This window comes from Tasmannia lanceolata, unplaced genomic scaffold (genome assembly GCF_043159265.1).
Source record: "Tasmannia lanceolata isolate RefF3 unplaced genomic scaffold, GAP_Taslan_0.1 ptg000007l, whole genome shotgun sequence".
NCBI classification, from domain to species: domain Eukaryota; kingdom Viridiplantae; phylum Streptophyta; class Magnoliopsida; order Canellales; family Winteraceae; genus Tasmannia; species Tasmannia lanceolata.
The window spans coordinates 5400552-5413506 of record NW_027518684.1 but is presented as its reverse complement, the minus strand read 5'-3'; the positions used below and the strand labels follow the sequence as shown (position 1 = coordinate 5413506).

General features: G+C 37.3%; 1 protein-coding gene across 1 annotated transcript; it reads left to right on the top strand.

Annotated features, from left to right (window-relative positions):
• The first annotated feature begins 2311 nt into the window (after window positions 1–2311).
• On the top strand, window positions 2312–8503 carry LOC143881571 (uncharacterized). Its single transcript, XM_077384715.1, has 9 exons — window positions 2312–2552; window positions 2873–3003; window positions 3113–3198; window positions 3512–3606; window positions 5339–5435; window positions 6905–7019; window positions 7463–7617; window positions 7952–8077; window positions 8176–8503. The coding sequence occupies exons 1-9, from the start codon at window positions 2371–2373 to the stop codon at window positions 8398–8400; spliced, it is 1212 nt and encodes a 403-aa protein (XP_077240830.1). The 5' UTR covers window positions 2312–2370; the 3' UTR covers window positions 8401–8503.
• Window positions 8504–12955: the final 4452 nt, after the last annotated feature.

Genomic DNA, 12955 nt, shown 5'->3' with positions numbered 1-12955 from the left:
TGTAAAAAAGTAGGAAATTTTAGAAATACTTTTTCTTTCCAAACTTCTCCGAAAAATTCCTGCAATCTAATCAAGGCTATGTAAAGCCCACATATTTGTTATTTCCTCTTAAATTATTAATTTTGCTTATTTAAATGTCTAAAATGGCCTTTGCTTTGTCTTCTTGCTAGGGATTTCGAGTTTGGGGTATGGTACTTGTGTGTGTGGGTGGGGGCGGTGTTACGGATTTAAGGTTTAGGGTGTGTGGTTTGGGGTTTGGGGTTCCGTTTGGTTGACTGAATTTTTTTGGTTCTTGGGATTCTTGTGGAACAAAAAACTTCCTCGGAGATTGGTGGGGGAAAAAAACTCCCTGTAAGTATCCCGGTAAAATAAAAATCCCATGACCGGACTATGGTGGGAAAAAAGGCTTTGTTTAGTTGCTTGAACTATTGGGAAGAAAAAAATTCTTCTACAATCTTATTTTTGGTTCATGGGAGTTTTTTTTTTCCTTCCTGGGGTTTCATGCGGGGTTATTTTGGTTCTTGGGATTATTTTGGGCCCACCAACCAAACGTGGGTTTCCTGCGGAAATTCCACAAAAGTCCCAAGAATAAAGAAAAAATCCAGAAACCAAACGTAGCAGGCTTTTATTTTTCTTTTTCTTAAAAACTTGTGTTTTTTTTTCTTTTTCTTTTTGACACTTTCACATGAAGACGTTCCAACTAACACGAATTCAATGTTCTATTTAAGTCGTGCTCCAACTTCAACATTGAGCGTCATGAGAAGGTCACCCAAAAAAGAGACTACAAAGGACATTGGAAAATAAAAATTGTCAGGTGGTTCTTCTGCAATGATTGCCACATTGTTTACATGACCAACTATGGACACACTTCTTTTTATTTTTTGTAAAGTTAAATCTTGTTAGTTGGTGATGGAATCTCCAAGCACGGAGGAAGCGAGTTTGAGCAAAAATCATTTTTTTTTATTCCACCCGTCGAAATCAAAATCTTGTTAGTTTCATCATTTCCATCATAACTATCAAAATAGTTGAAATTTTTCAGCCTGGTTTTTGTTGTTAGAAACTAGATTTCGATATCTTCGATTGGCAAATTTCACCGAATTCTGTGTTGAATTGGCTGAGTTACGGTCGTTCAATTAGAGTCAGAACAGAATCAGCTCGTCGAAAACAGATAAATTTCACCATTTCCATCATAACTCTCAAAATTTTTCACAACGGTTTCTTTCTTTGGAAACTAGACTTCGATATCTTCGATTGAGTGCAAATTTCACTGAATTCCGAGTTAAATTGACTGAATTATGGTTGTTCAACTAGAGTTATGATAGAAATCAACTCGCCGACAACAAACAAGTTTCACCATTTCCGTCGTAATTGTCAAAGTACTTGAAATTTTTCAGTCTGGTTTCTTTTGTCACTGAATTCCGAGTTGAATTGGCTGTGTGACGGTCACTCAATCAGAGTTAGGACATAAATTAGTTGACGAGTTTCACCATTTATGTCATAACTCTCAAAATACTTAGAATTTTCCAGTACGGTTTATTTCGTTGAAAATTAGACTTCATTACCTTTGACTGGGTGCAAATTTCACTGAATCCCGAATTAAATTGAAATTAAATTGGGTGAGTTATGATCGTTCAATCGAAATTAGGCTAGAAATCAGCTCCTCGAAAAACGTAGAATGAAGGAAGCCTTACTCGGTGTGGCTCTCTTGCAGTTGCTGGCGCAAGAAATGCATAGAACAAGAAAACTATAGTTTGCTTGGAGAAGATGAAGAAGGAAAATGAGTTTGTTCGCTCACATATCGAGGTGGCAAATGGGCCGGCACGGTATTATAATTATCAGCCCAACATGGCCCACGGGCTAGCACGTGCCGGTACGATTTGGATGGGCTGTGCCGGCACGAATAAGCCTGAGGTTAAGCATGGCACGGCCCACAACCCGCGGCCCGTGTCGTGTCGTGTCGTGCCGGGCCTGGAAAACAGCAACATAGGTTCATTGTTTAACAGATTTTGCCGTGCCGTTTTGTGCCGCGTGCCTAAGCCCACGGCTCGGCACGGGCCACGTCTTCGTGCCGTGCTGGCTCAGCCATGTCACTGTAGCAATTCGTGCCATGCTGGCAGGGCCCACTTGCCACGGTGACTTACATACACACACGAGGATAAATTGGTCTTTTTCTTTTTCTTTCTACTACGCTCTACGAATGTTTGAATTGAAGAGTTACTAGCCCCCAGCATTTTGTATGTCATTTTCCCAAAATATGGCCGTTTCCATTTGTTTCATTATTTTGCGGTTCTGCTAAAAAATGTGGTGCGATTTGTTATGAGGAGATACGCTTAGAGAGAGAGAGAGAGAGAGAGAGAGAGAGGCGCAGGAATGGAGGGGAAGCTTTCTAGGGTTGCACAGACCCTAAAACCCTCTCCCATTCAAGAGCTCTCTCATCTTGCCCAAAGATGCAACGCCATCAATCTTGCCGAAGGATTCCCAGATTTCCCCGCACCTTCCCACATCAAAGACGCTGCTATTTCTGCCATTAATTCCGATTTCAACCAATATAGGTCAAACCTTCTCAAATTTTTTCTTAATATTCAATTTTTTGCTAGGAATCTTGTGTCAAAAGCCTCCATGTCCATCTCGGATTGTAGTGAAAAGCTTCAAATTTCAGACTAGTTATCACTAAGTAACAATAACTTTAACTTAAATCAGAAGATAGTTATTATATATGCATGTATGGATGTGGTACATGAATGCCATGATAGTTATGTTGCAACTTAATACACCATCTAGAACTGTGGTTCTTACAACCTCAAGAAAAGTTGGATATGAAACAAGTTATTTATTTTTCTGCTGTGTTAAAGACTTTCTTTGTATTTTCAAGGCATGTGCAAGGCATTTGTGACTATTTGGCAAAATTGATGAAACAAAAGCATGATTTGGATGTAAACCCTCTTATGGATATAGCTATTTGTTGTGGCCAGTCAGAGGCATTTGCTGCGGCAGTTTTTGCAAGTATGTTTCCCTATTAACAAGTCATAGCCTCATAGAATTTGTAGCCTTTATTGTTAAGTTCTATAAGATGGGTTTTTGGGGAGTTATTTGTCTTGTATTGTCTATGCAGCGATTAACCAGGGTGATGAAGTTTTGTTATTTGATCCTGCATATGAAACATATGAAGCATGCATCACTATGGCTGGAGGAACCCCAGTAAGTAATTGTATTTCTTGTTGGGTATTGACATTGTACTCCCATATCCCAATCCTTGCTAAGTTTCATAAACCAAGTATAATGGGTGTATGTTCTAATCAATATACCGCAATGTGGACTGGTTGATGATTTACTTGCCTGGGATGAACTGAAATACTGAATCATGGGCCGTACCTATTTTTTCATTTATTATGTATTATTATTTTAAAATTTTGGCCTATATTGGCAAGTAACCTGGATTTTCTGAGTGAGCCAAATCGGTTTGAGTTTCTTGACTTTTGTTGGGGAAGACTTATAAATGGGCATGATTTAGGTGTATGTGCCGCTGGATCCCCCTTATTGGAGTTTGGATGTAGATAAATTCAGGAAGTCTTTCACTATTCGAACAAAAGCTGTAGTATTGAACAGGTAAGTACAACACACCTCTTTGAAAAATGCTAAAATATGGACTTTTCATTATGTTTCATTATGAATGCCTTGTGTATGCATTAGAAATTTTTAAATATTAAAGCTATGGACTTAATTTCTTTCATTCGAATTGCCTCTCCTTTCTATTAGATGTACACGAGAAGCTTTAATTTAATCATTTTTTAAGTAATGCTTCGTCATTGATGTCTGTTAGAAAAAAGAAACCAATGACCAGCAGATATTGGTGGCACTTTAAGAGATGTTAATGATGATGTTATTCTTCATTTTCGGGGCCAATCAGGAGGAGTGACTCAAACTAAGTGGGGGTGTACACACATTTAACAGGATTGCACATTTCCATGAAATGTAGGAAGAGACACTCTTGGTTGAAGGTGATTCAACAAATGGCACAGTGTGGACAACAAAGAATGCCAGGGACCATGGAGATTAGCAAATCATATGGACAGAATAGTGGAAAGATGTAGTGATAGGGACACTTCTAATACACAAATCTCTAGGAGGGCAGATGATATGGAGGATATGCTCGCCAAGAGAAGATCTGTATTATACATTGTGGAACTTCTGCCCGATGATATAATACTGTAATTTTATCCTCCTTTAACAAAGCCATTTTTCACTTCCAAAAAAGAAAGTTGTCCATCATTTGTGTACAAGGAATCTTTCGTACTTGCATTAGAGAATGTTAGTTTACTTGCATCTTTCATAACTACACTATACCCTATCTTAGATAGGTTTCAAGAAAAGTATGTATACTATACTGTTCAATATGACAGGAGATATGCCACTAATCTTTCAATCTGCAAAAAGGATATGGCAGAAAAAAACAATATGGCAGCTAACTAAAACTTGAAAAATTTATACATTTGTTTTTATTTCACTTTTTGTAATATGTCTGCCATATCAAACTATAGTTATGTGCCAAGAAGCTTTATCCCTTAAAAATCTCAGTAGTTAAAGAGGTTGGCTGGATTTGTAATTTGTTTGCCATATAAAAAATCTCTTTTACGATTTCTTATTATTTAACATAATTACTATCATATAACATGAAGTTGTTAATGATATTTTGAAAGTATAGTATAATTATATTGTATCTTATATGGTATTTTATATACATTACACATTAAGAAAATGCAATGGATTCACCATGATATTTATTTTAATTTATATATTTTACAGTCTATGTGCATAATAATTCTTCCGGTATAAATTGTATGTTTTTTTTATGTCATCACAAATTTTATTTCCATGGTAGTGAATATGTTTAACCAAGGGAGCAATGTTTGATCTAGGGCTCAGTGTTGTCTAAGACTTGGTTTCATAACTATGAGACTCACAGGGTTGAACTTGACCTGGGTTTAGTGAATCAATTTCTAACTAATAATTAGTATTCATTTTTTAGTTGTCATGTTGATGTGGTTGAGGGTTTTTGGTGTTAGACCTCACCTTTTGGTTCATGGCTTTTTTATCAGATTAAACATTATTCAGTATGTTGTATGTGTACTCTTTAGTTGATTTACAGCATATTCGAATTCCTGGAGATCTTGCATAGCTTATTAAGTGATTTTTACCAAGCTAACAGTAATAAGGTGGTAGAACTCTTGTTTTCGTCACTACTATTTAAAATTCCCGGTTCATTATATGGTGTATAATTGTCAAGCACTCACTAGATGATTTTTAAGTTGTGGTAAGTTACTAATGGAAAATTGCACAGTCCTCACAATCCAACAGGGAAAGTTTTCACTAAGGATGAGCTTTATGCCATCGCTGGAGCTTGCCGCGACATGGACTGCATAGCTATAACTGATGAAGTATGAAATTCCTATTCAACATATTCATTCTCTATTGGACATACAGAAATCATTTTTAATCTTAAACTTGTGGAATTGCCTCTTAAGCTAAAAAAAATAGAAACTTTGGATACTCTTTTAAGCTCTTTTTTGATGATTTGTATTAAACTCGACAGATCACTAGTGATTTAGTTCAATATTTTGATACTATTATGAACTTGTCAAGTAATAAACAAAAATAATAATAATAGTAGAATGAATCCTTACAAAAAGAACTTGAAAAGGGTATGGAAAATTTACATTGAACTTGGTGATTCATCAGGTTTCATTTTCAAATCTTTTTGTGGCAGTAAGCACGGACCATTTGGTGGTTGGTACATCGTACCATAAACTGAAGAATTGCCATAACAACACCTAAATTGCTGCTTATTTATGGGATTTTAGACTGCAAACTAATTACGATGTCATAATGTGTTCAACAGAAATTTAATGGAGGTTGATGAAATGGACAGTTGTATGTGATCATAAATTATCAGACGCGTCAAAGCTTTGTGTACTTGACAATGACAGGGCTAGATATGCAATGTAGTGGTTACCAAGTTTGTATAGACTGGAAACTTGCGAGCTGTCAGACTGTTTCCACCATATGTTGGGGCCGTGTAAAATTCATTGTTTTAACATATGTTAACGGACCTCAAATTTTAAGAACAGATATGAGGCAAGGGTTCCATTCTTGGTTGGAATTTTATGCAGATTGAGTCGATGATTAATAAGTGTGGAGATCCAACACTGACTACATATTTAGCATAAGATTCGGTAGTGAGAGGAGCTGCCTATTCATCGAGGCTGAGTATTTGGGCACTGCACCCTTGCTTATGGGGCTAGCATGACATACTATTAAGGGGAAGGTTTTTGTAAGTGACACATGGCATCTCGGAGAGTCATTGCTCTTGATCAGATTCAGAAACTACTATGGAGGTACAAGAAAGTCCATGGTTATTGGTGATAACTCTGCATAATTGAGAAATCATGTTGCCTTTAGTCGGAGACTATTTCAACAGTCAAACTTAGATTTACAGTAATTGTGCTTTTAATCAATTGAAGAACGCATCAAGTTGCAAGATACTTTATTTGAGAAAAGACGTTCTGTGAGTTAACATGTGGTTCATCAGAAATGATTTCTAGGTGCCAAATTTTCCATAGAATGCACTTAACTACTAATTATTTTGGCAACACATAATTGTCTATCTCTAAATTGACTTGCATAACGAATTGGTTATGAAAAATCTTTGAAGGAGATGTTAATTCTATACAGGTGAACGCCAACAAGAGAAGTTAATCTCATGGAAATATGTTGCTAATATAAAAATTTGGTATATGTTTGTTTCGTCTTCGGTTCTTTGTGTTATAAAAAAGTTGATATTTTTTGTTTATTTTTCATTTTTTCAGGATTTTAAATTTTAAGTTCGAGGTCGGATGTTTCAATGCAGGTATATGAGCATATAACATTTGACATGGAAAAACATTCTACCATTGCTTCTCTTCCAGGGATGCAAGAGCGGACCATCATAACATCATCCTTGTCAAAAACTTTTAGTGTTACAGGTAAGCTCTTTATATCATACTTGGACATTGACAGACAGTTATGCCATGATGTGTGAGCATTGATTCTGTTAGGATATATTATATTATATTATATAGTAGTATTTTGGTCAGATCCTTATTTTGTAAAAGAACAAAGCATTAACCAATTGAGCTAGAGGCCCAATCCCTTATTCCCTTATATATATATATATATATATATATATATATATGTATGTATGTATTAGGATAGTTGTATGCCTAATGATTCCGTACTGCTTTTGGAGTGCTTTTCTTTTAACATTGAATGATTCTGTTCTGCTTTTGGGCTACTGTTCTGTTAGCTTATGGCATGACCAACCCCAGTTCCCATGGTTCTGCAAAGATTTTCTTGTTTTTTTTTTTTTTTCTGCTTTGGTTCCCATTGTTCATAATAACTATTTTCTGGTTGGCGAAAAGTGGTACAGGTTGGAGGATAGGGTGGGCAGTTGCTCCAGCCAGCTTTGCATCTGCAATAAAAAACATCCATGTTAAAATCACAGATTCAGCTCCTGCACCTTTCCAGGAGGCTGCCTTAACTGCTTTAAGAAGCCCTCCTACGTATTTTGAGTCCTTGAGAATGGTGAGCATTTATCATTTTCTTTTGTTACATGACATCTTCATGAATATTTGTAAATGGGTGAAATGTTTGTGAAACAACCAATTACTTCAAAAAGCTTAAGCTGTTTGAGTTGGTGTTATTTAATCATTTATACTTCAAACACTCCCCCTCGTTTGTATTTATGGTGTTGGCCATACACGTAGAATTTTAATATCAAAGAGTTGTGTTTTGAACCCAGAACCTGCCATGAGGCATTAGGTCTGATAGATTACTCCAAAAGTTTAAGCTGTTAGAGTAGGTGTTATTTAATCATTTATACTTCTAACACTGTTTACCTTTCACTTGATGTTTTTAGGATTATGAGGCTAAGAGAGACTTCATTGTCAAGATACTGGTTTCGATTGGTTTCAAAATACAATTCCAGCCTCAGGGTTCGTTTTTTGTATTTGCAGAACTTCCTGAGAATTGCCCACTTTCTGATGTACGCACTTCCTCAGTTTGTTATTATTATTATTTTATGGATGCTGTGTCGTTACTTTCTACATTTTGAAATTATAATCAATCACATGAATTTTTCAGATGGATTTCGTTGCTGAACTAATAAAAAAAGTGGGTGTGGCTGCTGTCCCGGGCCGCGGGTTTTTTCATTCTGCACCCAGTTCAACAGAACCATCTTTGGGGTCAGCTCGGAATTACCAGAACAGATATGTGAGGTTTGCTTTCTGCAAGAGCGATGCGACTCTGAATGCTGCTGCACAAAGACTTGGTGAGCTTGTTGGTAGTAATGGGTGTCTTAAAATGTAACTTCATTTTGTGGACAGATTTCATTTTCTCTTCTGTTCCTAGTTGAGAATAGTGCAAAATAGACAGAAATGTTTGTTGTATTTATCTTTGAAAATTGCTGTAAGTTCATGTCGGTCCTACCTTTAAAGGATAATAATCATAGCCTTTTGATCGTCAACATTTCTTGACATGTGGGTCCCACCTATAAAAGGTAATCATAGGCATAGCCCTTCGATCTATTATCAATTTCTAAGACATTTTTAAGCTTGCACGAACAAGGTTCTCTTGTTGTATAGGTCCAGCAAGGCACCTTCTAGGCTCTAGCTTCTCTATTTTTTGTTAAGAGTGCTAGCAGTAACCCAGCAAATGTGGAGGGCCTAAACCATATCTGTACTAGTTTTTCTGCTTTGGTTTGATTAATGTTGATTTGCATCTCTGTCATTTGACAAATCGACAAAAATACCCTTGGCCCGTTTGGAAATTCTGGATTTCAGATCAACAGATTTCTCGATCTCCAATCCAAATCCAAACATAAGGGCTATCCAAACGGGTCGTCAGGTCAGTTTCAATAACTGTGTTTAGTGATTTGGTTAAAAGCTTAACACGCACTATGAGAATGGGAAGTGATATTTACGCCCCTTTTCGTCACCAGGGACACATGGCGCCAGTGTATCAATGACTAAAGGAGGGCTAATGTACTTGATGTCAGAAGAATTCAGTGGCCTTGATTGCCACATACACTGGCGCTGGGTGTCCCTGGTGATGAAAAGGGGCGTAAATATCACTTCCCGTAATTTTATGTTAACCTTTATTTCAAATTGAACATTAAAACCTCAGTACTGTTTTTGTTTTTGGTCATTGATTGGTGTGATTTTTTGGTCGTCGGAGATTCAATGCATGTCATAACAAATAGACGATTCAGATCAGTCAAAGGAGGGATTTACAACCATAGGTAATGTTGATCATCAAATGTATTAAAACATTTGATTCATGCAACAGAAGAAAGATTTCCCATTCCGAAGCCAGAAAGATAAGTTAGCCCAATGGTTCAACAAGTACTCTGGAAACTCATGTTTTGATAATTAACAAACTTAAATTGATTATCAAGTTAAGTTAATATGGACTAATGAGTTATCTTGTAAGTAAATTCTTCCAAGTCCAGAGTCGAAGATAGAAACAAAGTCGGAATTCCCCATTTGGACCAAAAGATCGATGCCAAAGCCGGAACAACATACGGAAAATCCATGGAAGCCAAGGCAAGTCTCAAGAATTGTCCAAGAATGAAGATTCAAGAGGGTCAATTTCATTTCTTAGAGAGTAACTAGTTTCTCTATGAAATTAGGAGATTATGTCACCTTGAGAGATTAATTTAAAACTAAATGGACTTAAAAAGATAAGTGAATTCACATCCAGAAGGCCAACGTAGAGACCGAACCTTTTCAAAACCATTTACCATTTCACACAAATGAATGATAGTAGCTACGAGCAAAATCGGCAGGAAAAATGACAAAAAAAAAGAAAAAAAAGAGAGTAGACAGACGTCCGGCCGAGGTACTGGGCATACGTCCAGTGCCTAACGGTTACTTGGGCAAATGTTTGAACTTCGTCTGTTCTGTCCGTTAACAGCCCTATAATGGCTATATTTTGTGTTTTCTCTATAAAATTCCTATGGGGATCATTTATAAGTACTTTTAATTTGTACTTACCACTTTTGATCGTTAAACTCACCTGAGAAATCACTCTACAAGATCAAATTATCTCTCACAACTCTCTCATAAGTGCCACAACTTGTAATTCTCTTTGAGAGGCTATTTAGGATCATCTTGTGTTCTTTTTGAGAGTAAGAGTGTGCTACATCTGTGTATTAGCCTACTAAGAAGCAAAAGAGAGTCCTTCTTTCTACATTGTACATTGTTGGAAAGAACACCGTATCAACCCTTGGAGCGTTGGAAGCTCGATGAACAAATTGATCTCTACTTAGAAGGAGATCGGGTGATCAGTGAAGACCCAAGGTTGGGCTCCTTGGTGTTAGAAAAGGTTCTCACTCCGGGCAAGATCGTTATGCGCAACGGAACATAGAATCGCATAGAACAAAACTTTTTCGATCGATCTTGCCCTAAACTCAGGATCCAAGAGTCTAGATGATCTGATGGTGATTAAATAAATAAGAAAGGAAGAAATAATACCTAACTTATTGCTGGATCTGTATGATCGTTTGTTTGGTCTACTTCTCGAATGGCTACAATCATTCTCAATGCTGCATCCCGCAAGTTGATCCGATGGATTCCTTTTGATTGCACAAACGGAAGAAGAACAACTTTTGTTCTTTATACACTTCTGATATTGATAAGAAACAAAATACCACCCGCTTATATGTATGCTTTAGAGGGCATCCCCGTGGTGGTCCCACTCCAATATGAACAAGATTATAGCACTGACTAGTTGGACGGCTTAGATCACCAAAACCACTGGTCCTCACTTGTATTTTTCTAATGTGTTACCTTGCATCTTTCAAGAGGGCCCATTTTTTCAATCACATGGTCAAGATCATTCCATGATATGTTCACACAGGGGATACATACGTATTTTTTCTAATGGCCAGCATGCTTCCAGTCATATAATGGCCAGCATCATCCCATGATATGTTCACACAGGAGGGTCACTTGCATTTCTTCTAAAGGGTATCAAGTGTGAAAACCCCCGAAGTTAGTGGGAAGTACACCTTACCAGAATCCCTATTCCAAAATTAAAAGCGTAGATTACAAAAAGAACCCACTTTTCTTTACCAATTTGTTCTATCAAATCAAGTTTAGAAAAAGCCAATACGATATCATATGATAACGGGACTCACATTTCACATAGGTCCCATGAGTACATGATTAACTCCGCAAGCAAAGACTGGTATATAAGTTTCTTACCAGTCAAGATTACTCTTTTAACAGTAAAAGTGCTGCTTAGGTGTGCTTTCGGTTGTCACCTTGGTTGGCCAATCTCCTGGATTCTCCCTCTAGGAATCTCTTTTTTATGGCCCATCTCTTTATAAACCCTGTATATAAGAACATTGGCCTTCATATCAGTTAACCAAGAAAATCTGTCCAGTCTCCCTCTAGTTACTGCACTACCTGCTTCAATTCAAATTCCAGTAAAATCATGGCTACTGAGAGGGCTGATGTTGAGACAAGTGACCAGGAAACAATGGGTGCACTGCTCGCCGGTGTAATGCTCGCCGAAGGATACCCAAACACAAAATGCCAGGTATACCCACAGTCGGGAACGGTAGCAAGGAGAGCATTGCATGGTTCTAATCATCGCCGCACTCATGGCAAGAAGGTTGGAAACAAAGATGCCAAGCCATCCCCTAGTAGACTAAGCAAGGTGTCGGTTGCTGACAACATGGTGAACTCTTCGAATGATTCGACTTGATATATGGTATCATCTCCTGTGTTACCATTAGGAAGAAATTTGTAATCTTGTTTGAGTAAAATGCAGTGGGGTCTATAGAACTTTCATTCCTTACTAGTTGTGTGAGCTTTTAAATTTAGAATATTTGATTCTTTATTATGCAGCCATGGCATTGAAACAATAGAGGAAATTGTGCAAGACAGTGACCAAATTGTTTGTAACAAAGGAAACATAACCTGCATGTTGTGAAAATCTGCCGGGCAAATCCTATCCGATCGTGCACAAGTGAACAGAAAAATAAAATATAAAAACAAACCACAAAATGAACACCAAGATTTTACATGGTTCAGCTAATATGCCTATGTCCATGGGCGAGAACATGATATTCCACTATGAGAAAACAACGTACAAGGATTACACTAGGACTAACCTGCAAATCCGCAAACCCTCAAACTGTAACATTTTTCCTTGCTCACTCAACCAAAACCATACATAAGAGAAATCCAAGAAAACCCAAGAAGAAAACCTCTGTTCTCTCCCTTTCTCTCTCCCTTTCCTTTTTTCTCTCTTGGACCTAAGCCTCCTATTGTCTTCACACCCTTGGTCGTGTAAAGAAGAGACTTTTTATACTTAGGTTTTCCTAAAACCTAAAAACAAAGTCTTTCCCATTTGGCTTTTTACCACTAGGAAACTTTAAATGGAAACAAGATAACTTTCCAATAATCTTTATGTTGGAGCCACCTGAAGATTTTCCGTTGATGTCACCATCGGTCCGCTGTCGCCGCCCGTCTAAAACTTTTACAATAAAAAAACTCTGTTTCTTTGAGGAAAACATTTTAAACATTTTAAACATGTTTTTTGGCCAACTTTCCAATTTTGCCTCCACCATATTATGTAAATGACAAAAAGTTTAAACACATTGTTTTTGAACCAAAACCATATTAAACTCGAATTTTCCCCGTCCCGTTTTTTAGCTTAATCACATTTTGCTCAGTATGGTTCAAACACATCTGACTCATGCTTGATTTGGTCAAATCCGCAAAAGGTTGTCCAAATCTCTTGCGACTAGACCCCTTAAGCCATCTCTGTGTTCTTTAGGAGCAAGGACGAAATCTGAGGTCTCCAGTGTACATGTAGACCTTGCGTAGACAGCTAGCGGCCTTCCTCTAAGGGT

Bases quoted from the DNA above. Each gene is read 5' to 3' on its own strand.
- LOC143881571 (XM_077384715.1), top strand. From the start codon at position 2,371: ATGGAGGGGAAGCTTTCTAGGGTTGCACAGACCCTAAAACCCTCTCCC. The intron at 3,004-3,112 runs GTATGTTTCCCT...TTGTCTATGCAG, and splicing joins TGCTGCGGCAGTTTTTGCAA to CGATTAACCAGGGTGATGAA. The intron at 3,607-5,338 runs GTAAGTACAACA...AAAATTGCACAG, and splicing joins AAAGCTGTAGTATTGAACAG to TCCTCACAATCCAACAGGGA.